The sequence below is a fragment of the Manis javanica genome, chromosome 10, assembly GCF_040802235.1.
Source record: "Manis javanica isolate MJ-LG chromosome 10, MJ_LKY, whole genome shotgun sequence".
In the NCBI taxonomy this organism is placed as follows: Eukaryota; Metazoa; Chordata; class Mammalia; order Pholidota; family Manidae; genus Manis; species Manis javanica.
In genome coordinates this window covers 44906270-44925349 of record NC_133165.1, presented here as the reverse complement: position 1 = coordinate 44925349, position 19080 = coordinate 44906270, and the positions used below count along the sequence as shown (strand labels likewise).

The 19080-nt window shown below is 47.1% G+C and overlaps 1 protein-coding gene across 2 annotated transcripts; it reads left to right on the top strand.

The window, feature by feature from the left end:
- Positions 1 to 11130: 11130 nt before the first annotated feature.
- Positions 11131 to 17008, top strand: STX4 (syntaxin 4). Of its 2 annotated transcripts, none has more exons than XM_017642959.3 (12): positions 11131 to 11292; positions 11674 to 12128; positions 12317 to 12418; positions 12531 to 12630; positions 12769 to 12843; positions 13355 to 13425; positions 14900 to 14990; positions 15061 to 15137; positions 15336 to 15473; positions 16358 to 16468; positions 16558 to 16656; positions 16752 to 17008. In XM_017642959.3, exons 2-11 carry the CDS (start codon positions 12099 to 12101, stop codon positions 16636 to 16638), a joined length of 876 nt encoding a protein of 291 aa, XP_017498448.1. In that variant the 5' UTR covers positions 11131 to 11292; positions 11674 to 12098; the 3' UTR covers positions 16639 to 16656; positions 16752 to 17008. The 2 variants fall into 2 exon arrangements, with proteins under 2 accessions (XP_017498448.1, XP_017498437.1); XM_017642948.3 differs by having other exon boundaries at positions 11133 to 11292; positions 14882 to 14990.
- The last annotated feature ends 2072 nt before the right edge of the window (positions 17009 to 19080 follow it).

Here is a 19080-nt window from a genome sequence, read left to right as displayed (position 1 = left end):
TCTATACCTGCAGGCCAGATCCTGCGACTCAAAGGCAGCACCTACTATGTGCCTGAGTGCCGAGCTGGTCTTCAAGAACCAAGAGACAAAATGCAATCAGAGACAGGAGTAGATCCACAATGCTAGTGAGCCAGCCCCAAAAACGCTTGTTCCTGTGTTCTTCATCAGAGGTGGTATCTTATCCACCCAGTCATTCAAAGCAGACAGAAAGCTGTCCGTTGGCATCCTCCCCCATCGTAACAATGCTACCATGTTCTGGATACCCACTGTCCCAGCAATGACATTGAGTAGCTCCCATAATCCTCCCAGCCTAATAGCAGCTACTGCTATTATCCCAAGTGGACAGATCAGAAAACTGAAGCTTGAAATGGTTAAGTAACAGATCCAAGTTCACGAGATTAGTTAAGGGCAGGCCTGGGGCTCTTGCATGCATCTTTTGATTACAAATCCCAAGCTTATAAAACCATAACATTAAAGCTCCTCCTTCAACTGCCACATCCGAAGCTGTCTCCTGGGTTCTTTCCATCTCTACCACCTCGGGTCAGTCTAAAACCTCATCAACTTTCACCTGGACCATCAGCATAGCCTCCTCTCTGGTCTTTCCACCTGCAGCCCCTTTTGTTCACATACAGTTTTCTCCTGGTGCTAGTGTGACAACCTTCAAAACAAATATGATAATGTCAATCCCCTGCACCAACTCCAACACCCCCAGGCCTCCTGCATCTCACTCTGTAACTGCTATGGCATTTGAATCTCACCACCTCATCTTAGCTCTCTTACCACTTCCCTCCCTGGGCCAAGACCCCAAGCTTTAATCATACCAAGGGGTTGTTGGCCTAAATACCTCACAGCTTCACTGTGTGTCCACTCTTGCTGGTCTGCTTTTTTGCCCCTTCTTTTACAGCCAGGTTTCTCATCCTTCAGGGCCTAGTTCAAGCCTCATGCAGAAGTCCAGGCAGACTCATGAGGTGTGGGCTGAATATGTTCCCTGACTCAGCCAGATTGGTCCGGATTCATGTCTGCTTCTCCCCAGCAACAAACACATGGCCAGGCATAAAGTAGATGTTCACTAAAACTCTGAATGAATAAATGAATGAATGGCATGTTCCTTCCCATCTTTACACAGGCATAAAGACAAAAAAATAAGTTCCACCAAGACAGGGATTTTTGTTTGTTTTGTTCATTGTTGATTCTCCAGTGGCACTGTGGCTGGCTCCTGGCAAATAGTAGGGACCCAATAAATATTTGCTAAATGAATGAATGAGTGAAAGGTCACAACTCAAAACTGCTACAGCTCTGAAGATGGGCACAGGCACACACAATGCAACAGTGATTTTGAGCTCATCACCTCCATAATATGATAACTCTGTGGGTCACCTGGACCACACACCAGCCTCCTCTGCAGTCTCTCAGCCTGAGGGCCTTTCTAAAATTTCAGTATAACCAAACTGGCTCCTGCTCAAAAAACCTCTCCAGAACCCCATTGCTCATGAGATGAAGCCCATACTTCCTAACCTGGCTTCCTACTTCAGCACATACCACCATCCCTCATATACCCTCATATACCCTGATTCAAGTCCCAATCTATTCCCTGCATTTTCCCACCTCCATGCCTTTCCTCCTGTTGTTTCTGATCCCAGTGACAACCTTTCCTCACACCTCCCAGACCCAATTCCTTCTCTTCCTTCAAAGGTTAGCTGCCGGAGTCTCACTCTCCCAAAACTGGAGGGAAAGCCAGCTAAATATACATATTACCAGGACTCTTCCCGGAAATTCCAAATGAGCAGATCTGTATGCACCCAGGAATCTGGGTTTTTACCAATTACCTCTGGCAATTCTTATTTAAAGTCAAGTTTTGGAACCACAGTATATCATATAGGCAAGACTAAGGCTAGGTTATATCACATGACAAATATTCCCAAAATCTCAGTGATTTTAATATAGCAAAGGTTTATTTTTTGCAGTGGGTTTTTGTTATTTTATGTCCTTCAAGGAAGGCTCAGTGTTTCAGGTAGAGAAATTTATACATAGATTAATCAACCTGCTAGACTCTGAGTGCCTCATGTTCAGAGACCCTATCTGATGAATCTTGACTTCTCAGTGGTATCTGAAACAGGACATATCTACCACACCTGCTGTGCTCAGGAACAAAAGAATGACTACCCATCTGACTTATTCATCCATCTACCAGTGAGTATGTATTGAGGACCTACTCTTTGTGCCAGGATTATGCTCTGGTGCTAGTGGTGAGCAAAACAAACACCACCCTATCCCCATGGAACCAGTCATGTAACTACTTCTCTAGGCCCTAAGTTCCAAATCTGTGAAATGGGCTATAATACCCATCCCTCAAGCACAGTGTGAGGATTTGCCAAGAAAACGAGCATGGAAACCATTTGTAACTTGAAAATCTCAGTTCAGGCAGATGTGAAAGACACTGTTATCCCATTTGCCACCTCTCATATCTGGTTTTCAGGTCTTAGTCATTAGGCCCTGGGATTTGGTCACACATTCCTCTCCCTATTTCCACTGCCTGTTTAAACCATCATGAACCTGTAAAATGAATATGATGTTAACATTAGTAATAATAGTGATAATAATAGCTAATTCTTATACAGTGCTTACCATGTGCCAAGCTCTGTTTTAAGTGTTTTATATGTATTAATTCATTTAATCTTCACAACAATTTGAGGTTGCCGCTATTATTATCTCCATGTGCAGATAAGGAAACTGTAGCACAGTGAGCTTAAGTAATTTACTCAAAGCAGGAGCTGGAATTAAATCCAGGCAGAAATCCTGGACTATTAAAATAGTCTCCTGGCCAAAAGTATCTGCCTCTTGGGCAGGCTCATTCCAGCCTTTTCTCCACCAAAACGAGAATCAAGAGCATGCAGCAGAGACTGGATCAGGGCACTGACTTTGCAGATACATTTTGGGAGAACTGCTGTCATTACAATATTGAGTCTTAATATCTATTTACATGGTATATCTATCCATTAGTTTTGGACTTCTTCAAAGTCTTTTGGTAAAATTTAAAGTGTTTCTCTCATAAAGGACATTAATGTATTTTTAAAAGATTTACTTAAGTACTATATATTTCTGTAATTCTTTTTTAAATTTCCTAATAGTCTGTTACTCTGATTTATAAAGGCAATTTATTTTAAGATATTTCTCTTATTCCATCAACCTTGCCTCCCCATACAGCCAGAGTCAAAGACCCAGGGGTGACCTGGAAACCTCCTACCCCAACATACCCCTTCCAATCTGTAACCGTGTCTGATAGATTCTGTCTCTTTCATGGATGTTCCATCTCCATCTCCAGACCTCAGTGTAGGCCTCATTCTTTTTGGTTTGGTGTCATTCCTAACTGTTTTCCTAACCAAACTTCACATAGCCAGGGCTACTGTCAACACTTACTGCACCCTTGTGCAAATAAAATAAGGTGTCTCTTCCTCATCATACTCTACCTCCATCTGTCAGATAATTGCTGTAATAAGTATTCAAATATATGATGTCTATGATGTGGTTGGTGACCCGTTCATGTTGTGCTTAGTGTAGACACACAGGCAAAGTCATCATCTGCAGAGGCCCCCTGCGCATGGCCACAGAGAGATCCTTGCAAAATGAAAGTTTGATCATAGTATTCTGTTATGGGGTGAATGTCTGTGGCCCTCTCCAAATTCATATGTTGAAGTCCTACCCCAGCAGTATAATGGTATCAGGACCTGGGGCCTTTGGGAGGTTATTAAGTTTAGATGAAGTCACAAGGGTGGAGCCCCTGATAGATTAGTGCCCTTATTAGAAAAGGAAGAGACACCAGAGCTTCCTCTTTCTGCCATGAGAAGACTCAGCAAGAAGGCGGCAATCTGCAAGCTAGGAAAGGAGCTCTCACCAAGAACCCAATCTGCTGGCACCTAGATCTTAGACTTCCCATGCTTCAGAACTGTGAGAAGTGCGTGCGTGTTGTTTAAAGCCCTCAGTCTATGGGATTTTGTTATAGCAGCCCAAGCTGCCTAACACACATTCCTTTGCTTAAAATTATTCAGAGGTACCTCTTTACCACTCTTTCTTTGATATAATTATTTAAAGTAGGTAATACTTTCACATGGTTCAAAAATGTAGACAATGCAAAAAGTTTACAGTGAAAATTCTTACTCTAACAACTGTATTCACCACCTTATTCTCACAGACCACCCATAGGGAACCACTTTATTAATTTCTTATGTAACTTTCTGGGATTTCTTTATGAGGATACAAACAAATACACACACACACACATACACCACATGCATGCTTTCTTTCTCATATAACAGTAGCATGATACATTCATTCTACACCTTTATTTAACTAACAATAAAAAAATTTCCATGGGTATTTATTTATTAATTTATTTATTAAGGATCATTGATATACAATCTTATGAAGGTTTCACATAAGCAACATTGTGCTCATTACATTCACCCATATTATCAAGTCCCCCACACACACCCTATTGCAGTCACCGTCCATCAGCATAGTAAGATGCTATAGTAACTGACAATATATTTTAAAGCACTTTCGTATTTGTACACAATGAGCATCTTCATTATTTTTGACAGCGGCAAACCTGATAATGGATAAGTTTCTGATCTATTGCAAACAATATTCAATAATTAATATTTATGTAATTGTAATTTCATGGTACAGGTATGGTGAATTAAAATTCTATTTTTCCACCCTTTGTAGCTGGCATGGACTTGGGAGTTCATTTGAATAATAGAATATGGCAGAAGTAATGCTGTACAACTTCTGAGCAGGGCCTCAAGAGACCTTGCAGCTTCCACTCTCACCCTTTTGGAATCCTGAGGCCACTATGCTGTGAAGAAACCCAGAGTGAGATGCCACCTGAATGGCTGGAAGAGTGGCTCAGCCATTTCAGCTAACCTAGCCATTGAAGCTAAGGTCCCTGACATGAGAGTGGGAGAGAAGCCATCATGTGCCATCTAGCCCCATCCGAGGTACAGGCTGACTGCTGCCACTTGAATAATCTAAGGTAGAACAAGCAGAAAAACTACACAGCCATCCTTAGAATCTGGAGAACCAACAAATCATTATTTTATGCCCATAAAGTATTGAGGTTGGTGTCTTATAAAGGAGTGGCTAACTGATACAGGAAGACTATCTTTCAGATAGATTTTCAGAAGTGGGATTGCTCATTCAAAGTATATATTCACTCTTGATAAATGTTGTCTGGGTTATATCATTTTTCATTCCAACCAACAATAGGTGAAAGCTCCATTTCTTCAGTCTTGTCAAACGAATGCTTTGTCCAACATGGAATTTTGCTAATGCAATAAATAAAAAGTGATATTTCAGTATTGTCTTAATTTTCATTTCTCTTATGTGCAAAGTTCAACATCTACATCCGTGTCTAAGGCCATATGTATTTTCTTTTTTGTGATCCATCTGTCATATTCTTTGCCCATTCTTTTTTATTGAGTTGTTGGTCTTATCAACATGAAGGAACTCTTTAAGTAGTACGGAGATTAGCCCTTTGTATATGATAAGAATTACAAATATTTTTTTCCAATTTGTTATCTTTTGATTTTGCTGTGATGTTTTCTGCCATGCAGACAAATGAATTAGTTGTTTATTATAGCTTCTGAACTTCGAGTTGGAGTTGGAAAGGCTTTCCTCACCCTGAGAGCTATAAAAGATTTTGTCCATATTTTCTTCTAGTATTTTTATGGAGCTTATCCTGACAAATTGTGTGATCCATCATCTTTAGAATGAAGTTCAAGGCTAAGGTTATGGCATGGGTGACTCAGTGTCACCCAAATGGAAAGGAAACAGGAGGAACAGAAGCTGGTTTAGGATATTCTCAGGGGGAGATGATGCGTCCCCTTTGGGACATGTTGAATTTAAATGCCTGTGGGACCTGCCAGAGGGGATGTCCATGAGGCAAGTAGATTCAGGGGTCTAGAGCTCAGGAGAAAATTTTGGGCTGAAGATACAGATTTAGGAGCCAGCGTATGGATGACATTTAGAACCACAAGAGTGTGTGTAGAGTTTGAAGAGGAGAGGTTCTCAAATGGAGCTCTAGGGAGTGGTGAAGGTTAGGTCCAAACACAATCATGAGGAGAGAGCTGTGGGGGTTTCATCTCTGTCGCCCTTCAGACTTGGCACAAAAAACAGTCTCAGAGATGTTTGTAGGATGAACAGAGGCCCTTTATGTTAGACATACATGGATATCTTTGGGTCCTGGGGACACAGCAAACAGAGAGAGGGAGGAAGACCAACAACCACCCCAGCAGTCAGATCCAACCCAGCAGGTATGGAAGAGAGACCCTGTGACATAGGAGAGGAGAAAGCTCTGTCTTATGGGCATAGTCTACCCACTCTTCCCCTCAGATGATCCAAAGCAGGGAATCAGTACATGGCAGCCAGTCCCCAAAGGTGGGTGGAAGACAGGAGCCACCCCTGGCTGTGTTTTCCTTGGATCATGGTGTAGTGGTTAAGAGCACAGACTCTGGAGTACCACCCTCTGGGTTCAAATCCTGGCTCTCTTATTTACTAGTGTGTAACCTTGGGCAAGTTACTTTGTATCTCTGTGCCTCAGTTTCCTCCTCTGTAAAATGAGGACAACTATAGTACCTATCTCAAAACTGCTATGAGAATTAAATGAGTTAATATTTATAAAGTGCTTGTATTGGCGCCTGGCACACAGTAAGTGCTATATAAAAATTAAATTTTAAAAAAGTTGTTTTATATGGACATACAATGGGGAAATGACAGTCTCTTCAACAGATGGTGCTGGCAAAACTGGAAAGCTACATGTAGGAGAATGAAACTGGACCATTGCCTAACCCCATATACAAAAGTAAACTCAAAATGGATCAAAGACCTGAATGTAAGTCATGAAGCCATTAAACTCTTGGAAAAAAACATAGGCAAAAACCTCTTAGACATAAACATGAGTGACCTCTTCTTGAACATATCTCCCCGGGCAAGGAAAACAACAGCAAAAATGAACAAGTGGGACTATATTAAGCTGAAAAGCTTCTGTACAGCAAAATATACCATCAATAGAACAAAAAGGAACCCTACAGTATGGGAGAATATATTTGAAAATGACAGATCCGATAAAGGCTTGACGTCCAGAATATATAAAGAGCTCACACGCCTCAACAAACAAAAAACAAATAACCCAATTAAAAAATGGGCAGAGGAACTGAACAGACAGTTCTCTAAAAAAGAAATACAGATGGCCAACAGACACATGATAAGATGCTCCACATCGCTAATTATCAGAGAAATGCAAATTAAAACTACAATGAGGTATCACCTCACACCAGTAAGGATGGCTGCCATCCAAAAGACAAACAACAACAAATGTTGGCAAGGCTGTGGAGAAAGGGGAACCCTCCTACACTGCTGGTGGGAATGTCAATTAGTTCAACCATTGTGGAAAGCAGTATGGAGGTACATCAAAATGCTCAAAACAGACTTACCATTTGACCCAGGAATTCCACTCCTAGGAATTTACCGTAAGAACGCAGCAATCAAGTTTGAGAAAGACAGATGCACCCCTATGTTTATCGCAGCACTATTTACAATAGCCAGGAATTGGAAGCAACCTAAATGTCCATCGATAGATGAATGGATAAAGAAGATGTGGTACATATACACAATGGAATACTACTCAGCCATAAGAAAAGGGCAAATCCTACCATTTGCAGCAACATGGATGGAGCTGGAGGGTATTATGCTCAGCGAAATAAGCCAAGCGGAGACAGAGAAATACCAAATGATTTCACTCATCTGTGGAGTATAAGAACAAAGGAAAAACTGAAGGAACAAAACAGCAGCAGAATCACAGAACTCAAGAATGGACTAACAGGTACCAAAGGGAAAGGGACTGGGGAGGATGAGTGGGTAGAGAGGGATAAGGGGTGGGGAAGAAGGAGGGTATTAAGATTAGCATGCATGGGGGGGGTGAGAGAAAGGGGAGGGCTGTACAACACAGAGATGACAAGTAGTGACTCTACAACACTTTGCTATGCTGATGGACAGTGACTGTAAAGGGGTTTATAGGGGGGACCTGATATAGGGGAGAGCCTAGTAAACATAATATTCATCATCTAAGTGTAGATTAAGATAACAAAAAAAAAAAAAAAGCAGTTCCTGTGTGGTGACCTCCAATGAGTTCTACACAATGGTATAAAGGGCATATAAAAGTGTACGCAAAGTGTTTGTTTCTGCTTATACAGAGGATCAAAGCCTAAGTTGGCTACCCTGAAAATGAACTAAGATACAATATGAAAAAGAACCTCCAACATCACCACTCTCTGGAAGACTCATGCCAGAAGATGATCATCAAAAAACCCCAACAAAGATCCACACGCTGCTACAGGAGTAGATGCACACATCCCACTGGTTCCTGGACTTGCCATGGGAATAAAGAAGGAGATATCTAAGCTGGCCTGTGCATACAGTAAAACAACAAATTTGACTGGGTCTACACTGTTGGAACTCAACCAAGAATTAGGAGAAGTGCAAATTGTAGCACTACAAAATCTTACAACTACAGACTATTTACTGTTAAAAGAACATATGGGATGTGAACAGTCCCCAGGAATGGGTTGTTTTAATTTGTCTGATTTCTCTCAGACTGTTCAAGTTCAGTTGGACAATATCCACCATATCATAGGTAAGTTTTCACAAATGCCTAAGGTGCCTAACTGGTTTTCTTGGTTTCACGGAGATGGCTGGTAATTATAGTTATGCTTTGGTTATGTAAAAAAAAAAAAAGTTGTTTTATTCATTCATGAATATTATTGACCAGCTACTATGTGCCAGGTGCTGTGTAGGTGCTGTGGACACAACAGTGAATAATGCAGGTGAAAATCTCTGTCCTGGAGCTTACACTCTAGTAGGGTGGAGAGGAGGGGTGAAGGCAGACTATATATAATTAATATAAATAATATAAAATAAAGTATATGGTACATCAGATCAAAGTGGAGACATGAGAGATGTGCAGGGTTGGCAAGGCTGCTGGCCACAAACCTAGTGCACAGTGGGGCTCAGGAAAAGGGAAGAGGCCCTGGACAAGCAGCAGAGTGGAGTCCCTGGCAGAGACACTGCGGCTGCTGACACCCTCATCACCACCATATAATAGCAGCAAGCACTTACATGACACTTACTCCATACTAGGCCCTGTTCTATTCACTTTATATATATCGTCTAATTTAATCCTTGTGGCAACCTTTGAGGTTGGTACTGTTATTGTTCCCATTTTTCAAGTGAGGGAACTGAAGCAGAGAGAGATGAAATGCATTAAGAGAGCTATATAGTAGGAAAACAAGCTGGGATTTCAGCCCAGGTCATCTGGCTCCAGGGTTAGTAGGAAGGACCTGCAGGTGGAGGGGACAAGAGGCTGCCAAGTCTCCCTACCTGATCTTCACACAGACTGAAAGGAATATACCCACACACAACCCCAACACCCACACATCCAAGGCCCAGTATACTTAATACATATTTCAAGACTGCTCAGAGTGAGAGGAGTAAAAAAGGACCATGAAATAGAGATGAGGGCTCAGCTCTGGAGAGCTCCATCCCAGAGCCATTCACCCTTAGAGGTCTCGCTCCCCTAACCTCTCCACACTACTCCATGAGGCTTTGAGCCAAGCCTCCTATGATCTTAAGTCACCATTCCAAAACCCTGCAATCTCACCTAGAGCCCACAAATAATAATTAATTTCATAATCCCAGGATATTTAACAAAGGCACCAACAACTCCATATCACAGATGGGAACCAAGAAGGCAAGTCATCAAAAAACTAAGAAACAGAGACAGGTGGGACAGGTGGGACTGGTGGGCCCAGAAAGAGTTGGAACCTGCAGTAATAAAAGCCTGCAGAGGGGGGAACCTTTAACTGTTTAAAGACCTCCCATATCCTCCTTTACCTCGCTTGATATTGTTCAATTCTTACCAGACCAAGGGATCAATTGGAGAAATGAAATCCCAGAGAGGAGCAATGAATTATTCAAAATCACACCCAGATTCCAAAAGCCCTTCTACTGTAACACTCAAAGAGACAGAATATGAGAGACACACAGATGGTGAAAGAAGGGGAGGGGAGCAGGGAGGCAGAGGCTGATATGGAAGACCCAAGAGCAGAGAAATCCTTCCTCATAATCTCCAGGGGACCCCAAGGGGCAGGTGTGGCCTCTTGAAAAACCTTCTAACCCTTCATTTCCCCTGTGGGTTCATCAGAGGAGCACCATCCTCACTCCTTTATTCCCAACCCCAAGTGAGCTGGGATCTAAAGGGGAGAGGAAAAGGATCAAAACCCCTCACTTTGAATCAGACAAGCACTTGGCATTTTCCAACCCCATGATCACTGAACTTCAGAGCAGGGAATATTCATAAAGATTATCTCCCCATCCATCTACTGCCATCCATTGCATAGATGGGAGATTGAGGTCCAGAGACAAAGTGACTTTCCAGAGGTCCACAGTAACTCAGTTACAGGAATCTAGATTTCCTTACCATACTAGAGAGGGACCATTCCTTCCTCTGCTTGAACCTTCCTATAAACTCGCTGGGAAGAGCCCTGGATTTAAGGAGACCAGATATGCATTCCAGCTATGCTGAGACCCAGTGCGTGGCCTTGGGGACTCCTCCTAATGTAAGTTCCACAAAGGCAAGGAATGTGCCCAGTAAATATCCATTAACCGAATGAATGGCTAGAGGGCTAGGATTAGGGAAGTGTCACCTAGAGAGCATGAAGCCTGAAAGCGAAGTCTAGGGAAACAAGAGATTATCTTCAGGTACATGAAAGGCTACAATTCCACAAATATTTATTGAGAGCTCATTATGTGCTAGGTACTGAACTAGGGATTCAGGTAAGAACAAGACAGTCGTGGCCTGGCTTCAAAAACTCCACTATACTGTGGAAAGTGTGTGTGGATTTTTTTGTGGGCTCCAGACGGTACACCCAGGTGCAAAGTCGCGAACAGGGTTGGAGGAGGGGGCAAGTAACAAACAGCTCTGGTAAAAAACAGACACTTTGCTCAGCCTGAGCTGCCCTGAAATGGTCTTACTGCTCAGGTGGAGTGCAGTGGTACTGCAGTGTTCGAGGACGGCGCCAGCCGCCCGCCTGTCAGAGGTTGCGCAGAAGTATGCGGGAGAAGGGCTCTCTGCCTTGGGTGAGGTCACTTTCCACCGCCAAAAAAACCCTGCAATTCTCTAACACTGGATCTTATTATCTTCTGAGTTTCAAGGTCCCATGATGCTGACAGCCCTAAATTGTAAGTTGTTTCAGTGTGCCCACGCCCCTGGACCCAAAAGAAATAAAGCTGGATTCAGCAAAGTTCCTATCACCCACCGTCTCAAAAGGTCTCTGGGGGTAGGTAGCGCCCCCACCCCCACCCCGCTTAGTGGGGGCTGCTGGGGAGTAGCTTGGCGCCAGGGTACCCGGGATATGGTGGGGAGAACGGTGTTTCAGAGATGGAATTAACAGAGCCGAGACATGTAACAGTGAAAGCGCCCAGTTCTTTGGTCCGCCAAGCCGTGATCCGGGCGGCCACGTGACGCGGGGGTCGGGGACGGGGCACCGTGGCGTGATGTTGAGATGAAGAACTTCTCTGATTACGTATAAATGACGCATTCCCACCCCTTTTGACAACTAGGTTTCCGCTGGAAGATGCAACAGTTCCGGTGAAGGGGGCGAATTTTCATGTCCTGGTAGTTTTGCTTCCGTTCAGGGTGCTGCAGCTTCCGACAGCCGCCTCTCGGGCAAGGAGGAGAAGCGACCGCGTGCGCATGTCCCAATCTTCCAGAGTGGGTGGGGCCGAGGTTGCGGGAGCGGGAGGGGGGAAAGAAAAGGGAATTCCAAACTGTGGAACCCTGGGGGTCCCCGAGAACGGCTCCTTCTCCTGACTGTGGATGGTGCCAGGGACGGAGCCTCTCGCGGCTCGTGGGGGCTTTGGGGACCCTCAGGGTGAGGGCGCAGGGCAGTGTCAGTGTCAGAGTGTGAGTGGGGTGCGGGAGTTCCAAACTTAGAATCTTGAGGCCCTCGGGCTCCCGCACGGGGAAGGGGGAAGCTCGGGCCGCCATGCGCGACAGGACCCACGAGCTGAGGCAGGTAAGGAATCGGGGCATCCGGGTCGGGACGGGCGGACGGGGTGGGGTCTGGCTGGAATGCAGGACTCTTGGTCTTCGGGGCAGGGAGGGGTGGCTGAGGGCTAGGAAGGAAAGACCCGGAAGTCTGTGAGTCCTGCTGGGAGAGAGCGATGGCATGGAAGTGATGCCAGTGACCGCGGGACCTGGCAGGGGGATGACAGTTCGGACGACGAGGACAAGGAGCGGATCGCGCTGGTGGTACACCCGGGCACGGCTCGGCTGGGCAGCCCGGACGATGAATTCTTCCAGAAGGTAAGCGGCTGGGGTCTTGGCCTGGATTCACGAGAGGGCTAGAGGATCCGAGGAGCAGCACGGTCTGGAGGACCCCCATTCATTCTTCAGCCTTCTCGATTACCCTCTCCAGATCCGAACAATTCGGCAAACTATTGTCAAGCTGGAGAATGAAGTCCGAGAGTTGGAGAAGCAGCAGGTTACCATCCTGGCCACGCCCCTTCCCGAGGACAGTGAGTGGCAGCCCCGGTGCAGGACGCATGCTCAGCTGAAGGGATTGTGGGGATTGTAGTTCCACGCAGGTGGTGGCCTGGAAGATTTGTTGAGGTTAGGGGGCTGCTGTTTGAAAGTCACAGCTTTCTCTTGTTCAGGCATGAAGCAGCGCCTGCAGAACCTGCGCGAAGAGATCAAACAGCTGGGGAGGGAGATCCGCGCCCAGCTGAAGGGTGAGCTCCTAGGACCTCAGATAGAGCCTTCCCTCTGGTCCTACCCAACTGCTGGTATAACTGGGGAGTGTGTGGCCCAGAAAGGCCAGTGATATATGCAGGACACAGCAGGCCTAGGTCTAGAATCTCAGTCTCCTGGCTTCCAGTCTACAGTACTTTCCATAGCATGTGCCTGCCTCTTGGCTTCCTTTATTTATAATGATACCATTTACTCCTACAATTCTTGCTGCCCAGCGTGCATTATTTAGGAAGGTAGATGGGGATTTTGTTAGGAAGCCTCTATACCTGTGGGAATTCTCTAATGTATTGCAAAGAAAAATATACTTTCTCCTGTGGAGGCTCAGAATTAGTCACATTGTGATAAACTTCCCCCGAAAGACCCTGTGGACATAAGAATCTCTCCATCGTATGGTTGGGGTGTGGCCCTGGCACAGTATCTTGGTCCCCGAACTATTTTCAGAAGCTGCAGGTCAAATCCCCTCCCCCACCAATATCCTGTATCTTCCCACAGCCATAGAACCCCAGAAAGAGGAAGCTGATGAGAATTGTAACTCGGTCAACATGAGAATGAGAAAAACTCAGGTGGGTTTGTTATCCCGAGTACTTAGGAAACAGATGGTAGAAGAAAGAAGAAAGGTCTTTAGAGATCAAGTCCAACCTGGTGATTTTCCAAATGGGGAAACTTAAGTCTCAGAGAGAGAAAGGCCTCACTCAAGATCAAGAACCCAGGTCTCCAAAACTCCCAGTTCATTCTAACACCTTGCCTTCTCCTGCATTCAATGAGAAGTTGCTGAGTCCCCAGATATGACTTAGGCTCAGCTGTGGGAACATGCTTTCTAAGAGCCAAGATGTGGATTAAGCTTGAAAGAGTGGAAAAGACATTTCTCAGGTAGGACTTAATAGCTAATAGCTCTGCCCAGGGAAAAAAGAGAGAGCAGTCATAAATGACTGGGAGGTATCCTGCTCATGTGACAAAGACATCCTCTGCCCCATAGTCAGAATTCATGAAATCAGGAAGAGGAACTTCCCTGGGTGGGGAAGGTCACTGAATTAACATCTTAGTAAGGAGAGTTGAGGTGATCTGACCAGCTCCCTCTGGCTGCCCAGTGAGAAGTGGTTTGGCATTCTTGGAGGTCAGAGTTGGAATAGGTGGACCCAGAGCTCAGCAAGGACCCCAGAGTGAAGATGGAGCATTTTGGGCATTTTGAAAGGGTGCTGCTGAAGCCAGGAAAGCAGATGTATGCCTGAGGAAGGAACTCCAAGAAATGAATCCATTTAAGGTGTCAGGGGAATGGATGAGGTGAGAGGGCATTTCAGAGGGAAACTGTGGTGGTCATCGGTGTGAGAGGCTGAGGACCCAGCTGGACCTATAGAATCTGGGCAGCAGGATGACCTCTAGGTAAACTAGCACACCTCTAGTCTGAGCAGTGAGGCTGATGTTCAGCAAATATTCAAGAAGTATTTATTGAGTGCCTACTGTGTGCAGACCCTTTCTAGCTGTTTGGGGTACAGATCCCTATCCTCATGGAGCTTACATTCTGGTGGGGAGAGACAATCACCATAATAAATAAGTTATTTTAGAACATAGTTAAGTATTAAGAAAAAAAGAGCAGAAAAAGAGGGATGGAGAATGCTAGAAGGCAGGTTGCAATTTCAATAAGGTGGAGAAAACTTCATTGAGAAGGTGACAATGGAACAAAGACTTAAAGGCCTTTGTGAGGCATGGGCATTCTCCAGCAAGGGAACAGTGAGTGGAAGGGCCTGAGGTGGGCATGTGCTTTGTTTAGGAATAAAGAGCCCACTGTGGTTGGAGGGAGGGAGGGAGAGAAGAGTGGGAGCAGGTAAGGTCAGAGGGAAGTATGGGAAGGCCTTGTAGGCTCTGGTAAGCGCTTTGGCTTTTCTTTTGAAAGAATAGGGGAGCCTCTCAAGGTGGTTAAGGTGGCAGCCACCTATATCAGCTCAGGCTATTTGCTTATCTGAGGCCCAGTCTGGGCAGGAATCCTCCCAGGGGTTCCCAGCCTATATTCTCCATCCTTAGCATGGTGTCCTATCCCAGCAATTCGTGGAGCTCATCAACAAGTGCAACTTGATGCAGTCTGAATACCGGGAGAAGAATGTGGAGCGGATTCGGAGGCAACTAAAGATCAGTGAGTTGTGGTGCTTGGCCCAGGGTCAGGTAACCTGACCCAGCTCTGAGTCTGGCCTTTTCCTTCACAGCAAATGCTGGAATGGTATCTGATGAGGAGCTGGAGCAGATGCTGGACAGCGGGCAGAGTGAGGTGTTTGTGTCCAATGTGAGTGGTCACAGCCAGCACAGCCAGCCTCCCTCTACTGGGCCTCTCATCCTTTCTGAGCCCTGGCCCTTTTCACTTGAGGGAATACTGAGGCCCAGGAAGAATGAATGAGCCCTGGCCCCAGTTCTAGGCCTGAAGGCTGCCGCAGAGCTAGTCATTTCCCTGTGATTTGTCCCATCAGTCCTATCCATTCCCCAGATACTGAAGGACACCCAGGTGACTCGACAGGCCCTAAACGAGATCTCAGCCAGGCACAGTGAGATCCAGCAGCTTGAACGCAGCATCCGTGAACTTCATGAGATCTTCACTTTTCTGGCTACTGAAGTGGAGATGCAGGTGGGTGCCTCCAGGCAGCCCCCAGATGTGAGGTCATGTTCACTCAGAACCCCAGCTGTGCCCATCAGCCCACCTCCACCCTTATCCTCTCTAGTGAGGCTTTTGATCCCCTCCAGACTGGGCCATGACCCCAGGATGGCCCTAACTTCTATCCTCAGCCATGCCCCAGAATTGCACTGGCCTCCCCAGCTATGCACATCGCATCCCACCTCACCCCCAACTTGAGCCCACCCAAGGGATGGCCTCAACCTTGGCTCCTCCTCTGCCAATAGAATTTACCCTTACACCTCTAAGAGTTCCAGTCAGTGTTGCCCCCAGGAGGCCTGCCTCCTCAAACAGGTGCGGGTTGTGGTGGCAGGTGGGTGTTCTTCCCCTGCTCTGGTGGTTAGGGTGAGTCAAGCTTCCAGCCCTGTCCTGCAGGAGCTCACCCATTAGTGCTGCAGCCCTTTTGCAGCTGGGAGTCATGGGGAAGGGATGTCATTCAGTAGAAGTTTCAGTTCCTGAAGTCTGGAGTTGCCATGAGGAGGCAAGGATAGGGAGGGCTTCACAGCTGTTGAGAGACAGGCCTAGAAGAATGGGCAAATTCAGACAGATTTGTGAGGAAATAAAAGTTCATGCTCTGTGGAAAGGTATGAGCCACTTTTGGTTCTAAGCCACCAGTGCAGTAGAGATTGTAGGGGTCAAGGGAGCAGGGCAGAAGGGACTGCATGATAGAAGAGGACCTGGAAGCCACCTTCAGGAGTGTGAACTTTTGTCAGATGTGGTCCTCCCCTGTGTCTTTGTCAGTGCAGCGTTTTCTGCCAGGAATGTCCTCAGTTATCTGGGGCTGGGTTGAGCAGATGCCCCCAGCATCCCTATCCACCTGAACTGCCCTCTCTGAACAGGGAGAGATGATCAACCGGATTGAGAAGAACATCCTGAGCTCAGCAGACTATGTGGAACGTGGGCAGGAACATGTCAAGATGGCCCTGGAGAACCAGAAGAAGGCACGGAAGGTGAGCCTTCCCTCCTATCCCCTCTCCTGCCCTGGATGGCCCTCCTTCCCCACCTGAATGAGTTTCTCTGACTCCGTACTCTCCCACAGAAGAAAATCTTCATTGCCATCTGTGTGTCTGTCACTGTCCTCATTGTGGCAGTCATCATTGGTGTCTCCACATTGGTTTGATAGCGCCGCACATTCTTGGTGAGATACTGCGGAGCTACCCCCTGGCCTGCCCCACCCATGCTCCCAGACTTTCCTCCTCCCCTCATACCCTCTTCTCCCTCCTTCCCTTGCAGGCACTAAGAGCACCAGAGACCCCAGGGTCTGCCTTCTCTCCCAGCAGCTGGGGAGGGCAGGATAGAACTTCCAGCTGGACCCCCTTCCTCATACTGGCCCTGTGCAGAGGGAAAGATGGTTCTTCTGGGGTTAGCAAGCACTCATTCATGGGGGCCTCCCCACTTGGGCCACAGTGCCTGGGGGAGGGCCTGCAGTGTCCTGTTCGGCTGGGACATGTGGTTTTGTAAGAAATTAAAAAAAAGAGAGAGATCTTGGAGACTCCCCTGTGCATGTGTGTTCCTAGAAGCGCTGGCCCAGGGCCTCCAGGTATTCAGCCTCCCCACTTCTTGGCCATCCTTGAGGCCAGGCAGGCTCAGCTCAGACTGTGAACACAGTGGCTGGCACTGCCATTCTATCCTCCATAGAGGGGGGGAGGTAATACCCACATCTGGCTCCATACTTTCCTAGGGAAAGACCATTAGGAGTACCTAACCTCAAAGCACTGAGACTGGGCCAGGCCAGGCTGAGACACAGATGAGATGTGTGTGGCATTAGTGGGCATTCCTGAGGCCCAGGAAGAAGAGAAACCATGAGGGACTGAGGCTGTTACTCTGGATACAGTGGACAGGGAAAAGCCTATCTCAGAGGGAACAACATTTGCGTGCAATGTTGAGGAGGACCAGTTCTGAGAAGAAGCAGGGGAGGGACCAGCAGGTCAGGCCCTGTGCCCAGAGAATGGAATTGCCTTTTACCTAAGTTAAAAGTACAGCTTAGCCAGCACACCTGGTTTCCAAGGGGTTACGTGGCTTAAGCAGGTAAAGGAAGCAGAGGAACCTGGCCACTGGTTTCTGTGAGACACCTAAGCTCCAAGTCCCGATTCTAAATTTCTGAGTCCAAGTCTGGATGCTTCGTTTCTGGAACTGCATATGCGCCAGTCCCCAGACACCGGTTTCGGGGTTAACGAAGCTGGCTTCCAGGTTGGGTGTGGTTCGGCACCTAATCCCGACCCAGGTAAGGGACTGGGTTCCAGCCGCCCGTCCTATCCCACTTTCGATCCCACAGGCCCCTGCTGCTGCTGTCGCTGCTGCTGTTTCCGGCTGCCCAGCCCGTCTGGCCGCAGGACCGCTTGCTAAGGCGCCAAGTGTGGGGGCGCACTGGATGCCAGAGTAACCTGAGTTGTGGAGGGGCTGGAAGTCCTGTCAGTGTAGTCTCGGACCCGCCCCTAGACCTGGCCTGGGGGAGGGGCGAGAGAGCAGGGTCGGGTCCTAAGACTGGCGATCCCAGCCTGCTCTGCCTCCATCCGCGGTTGGGCACCCGCCTGCAGCTCCTCCCGGTGGCCCTGGAGTGACAGGTGCACAGCGCCTGCGCCTGGGCAGAGAGGACTGGTTCTGAGTGTAGGGAGCGTGGCTGAGGTGATAGCCGGGTCACAACGTGGAAACGATGGCCTCTGGACCTAAACGTTGCTCCTGAAGAGCATTGGGATTGATCTATGGGGAGCGCCCTGGGAATGAACACCCGGGTATTAAACCTCAGTGAGAGGAGAGACGGGCAGGACCTCAGAGTCCGCAATCGCGCCCTGAAGAGATTGGATCACAGGGGCATTCTCAGACCTCCAAAAAGGGAAAGCCGGGGGCTTGAGAGAGACTGGCAAGGCAATGAGTTGGGGACTTGACATCAGAAGGCGTGGCTGGGTGCACAAATCTGGGATGGTACCCACGCCTTCACCTGCTGGAGATCATGTATCTTGTGTACCAGTGGAGCTCTAGACACCTACAGGAAAGACCTTGTCATTTTCAGCAGTGTGCAAACAATCTGGATGTCCACCCAGTGGGGAAACTGCAGGGCTACACGGATCCTGTCCTAGTAGAAGACTGAATTGGACACGGGGCCTCTGTCTGGGCTTCCCTGATTCTCATGTCTTCCCCCTGTCAGCGGAATCCAGTGGAATCTTCTCTTGTTGGTCGCCTGTATGCACTCCCTCACCTTTCTGCCTTTAGAGTAAAACTGCAAGACCTGTGGCACCTACTGGGATCCAACTGCAGAGACCATGCCACATCTATGCACCTGGGTGTCCCTATGCAGCACGGTACTTCTGCTTGGCTATGCTGGACAGCGCCACTCCTGAAAGGCCGCTTAGCTGTCTGTCTTACCCGGGAAGCTGTCTAGAACCTCTTGGAAGAGGTGCTAGATGGCCAGGTGAAGCCTTGGATGCTTGTCTCAGTACTTTGAACTTCTCCTCTGGGCCAGGGAGCATTCTGGGAATGCTAATTATTATTATTATTTTCCTAATAAATCCATGGAAGGTTATTGAATAGATGAGTGGCAAGTATGGAGCAAGTGGACCCATGC

Coding starts and splice junctions, on each gene's coding strand:
- STX4 (XM_017642948.3), top strand. CDS start 12,099: ATGCGCGACAGGACCCACGAGCTGAGGCAG. Junction 14,991..15,060: donor TCGGAGGCAACTAAAGATCA/GTGAGTTGTGGT, acceptor TTTCCTTCACAG/CAAATGCTGGAATGGTATCT. Junction 16,469..16,557: donor ACCAGAAGAAGGCACGGAAG/GTGAGCCTTCCC, acceptor ACTCTCCCACAG/AAGAAAATCTTCATTGCCAT.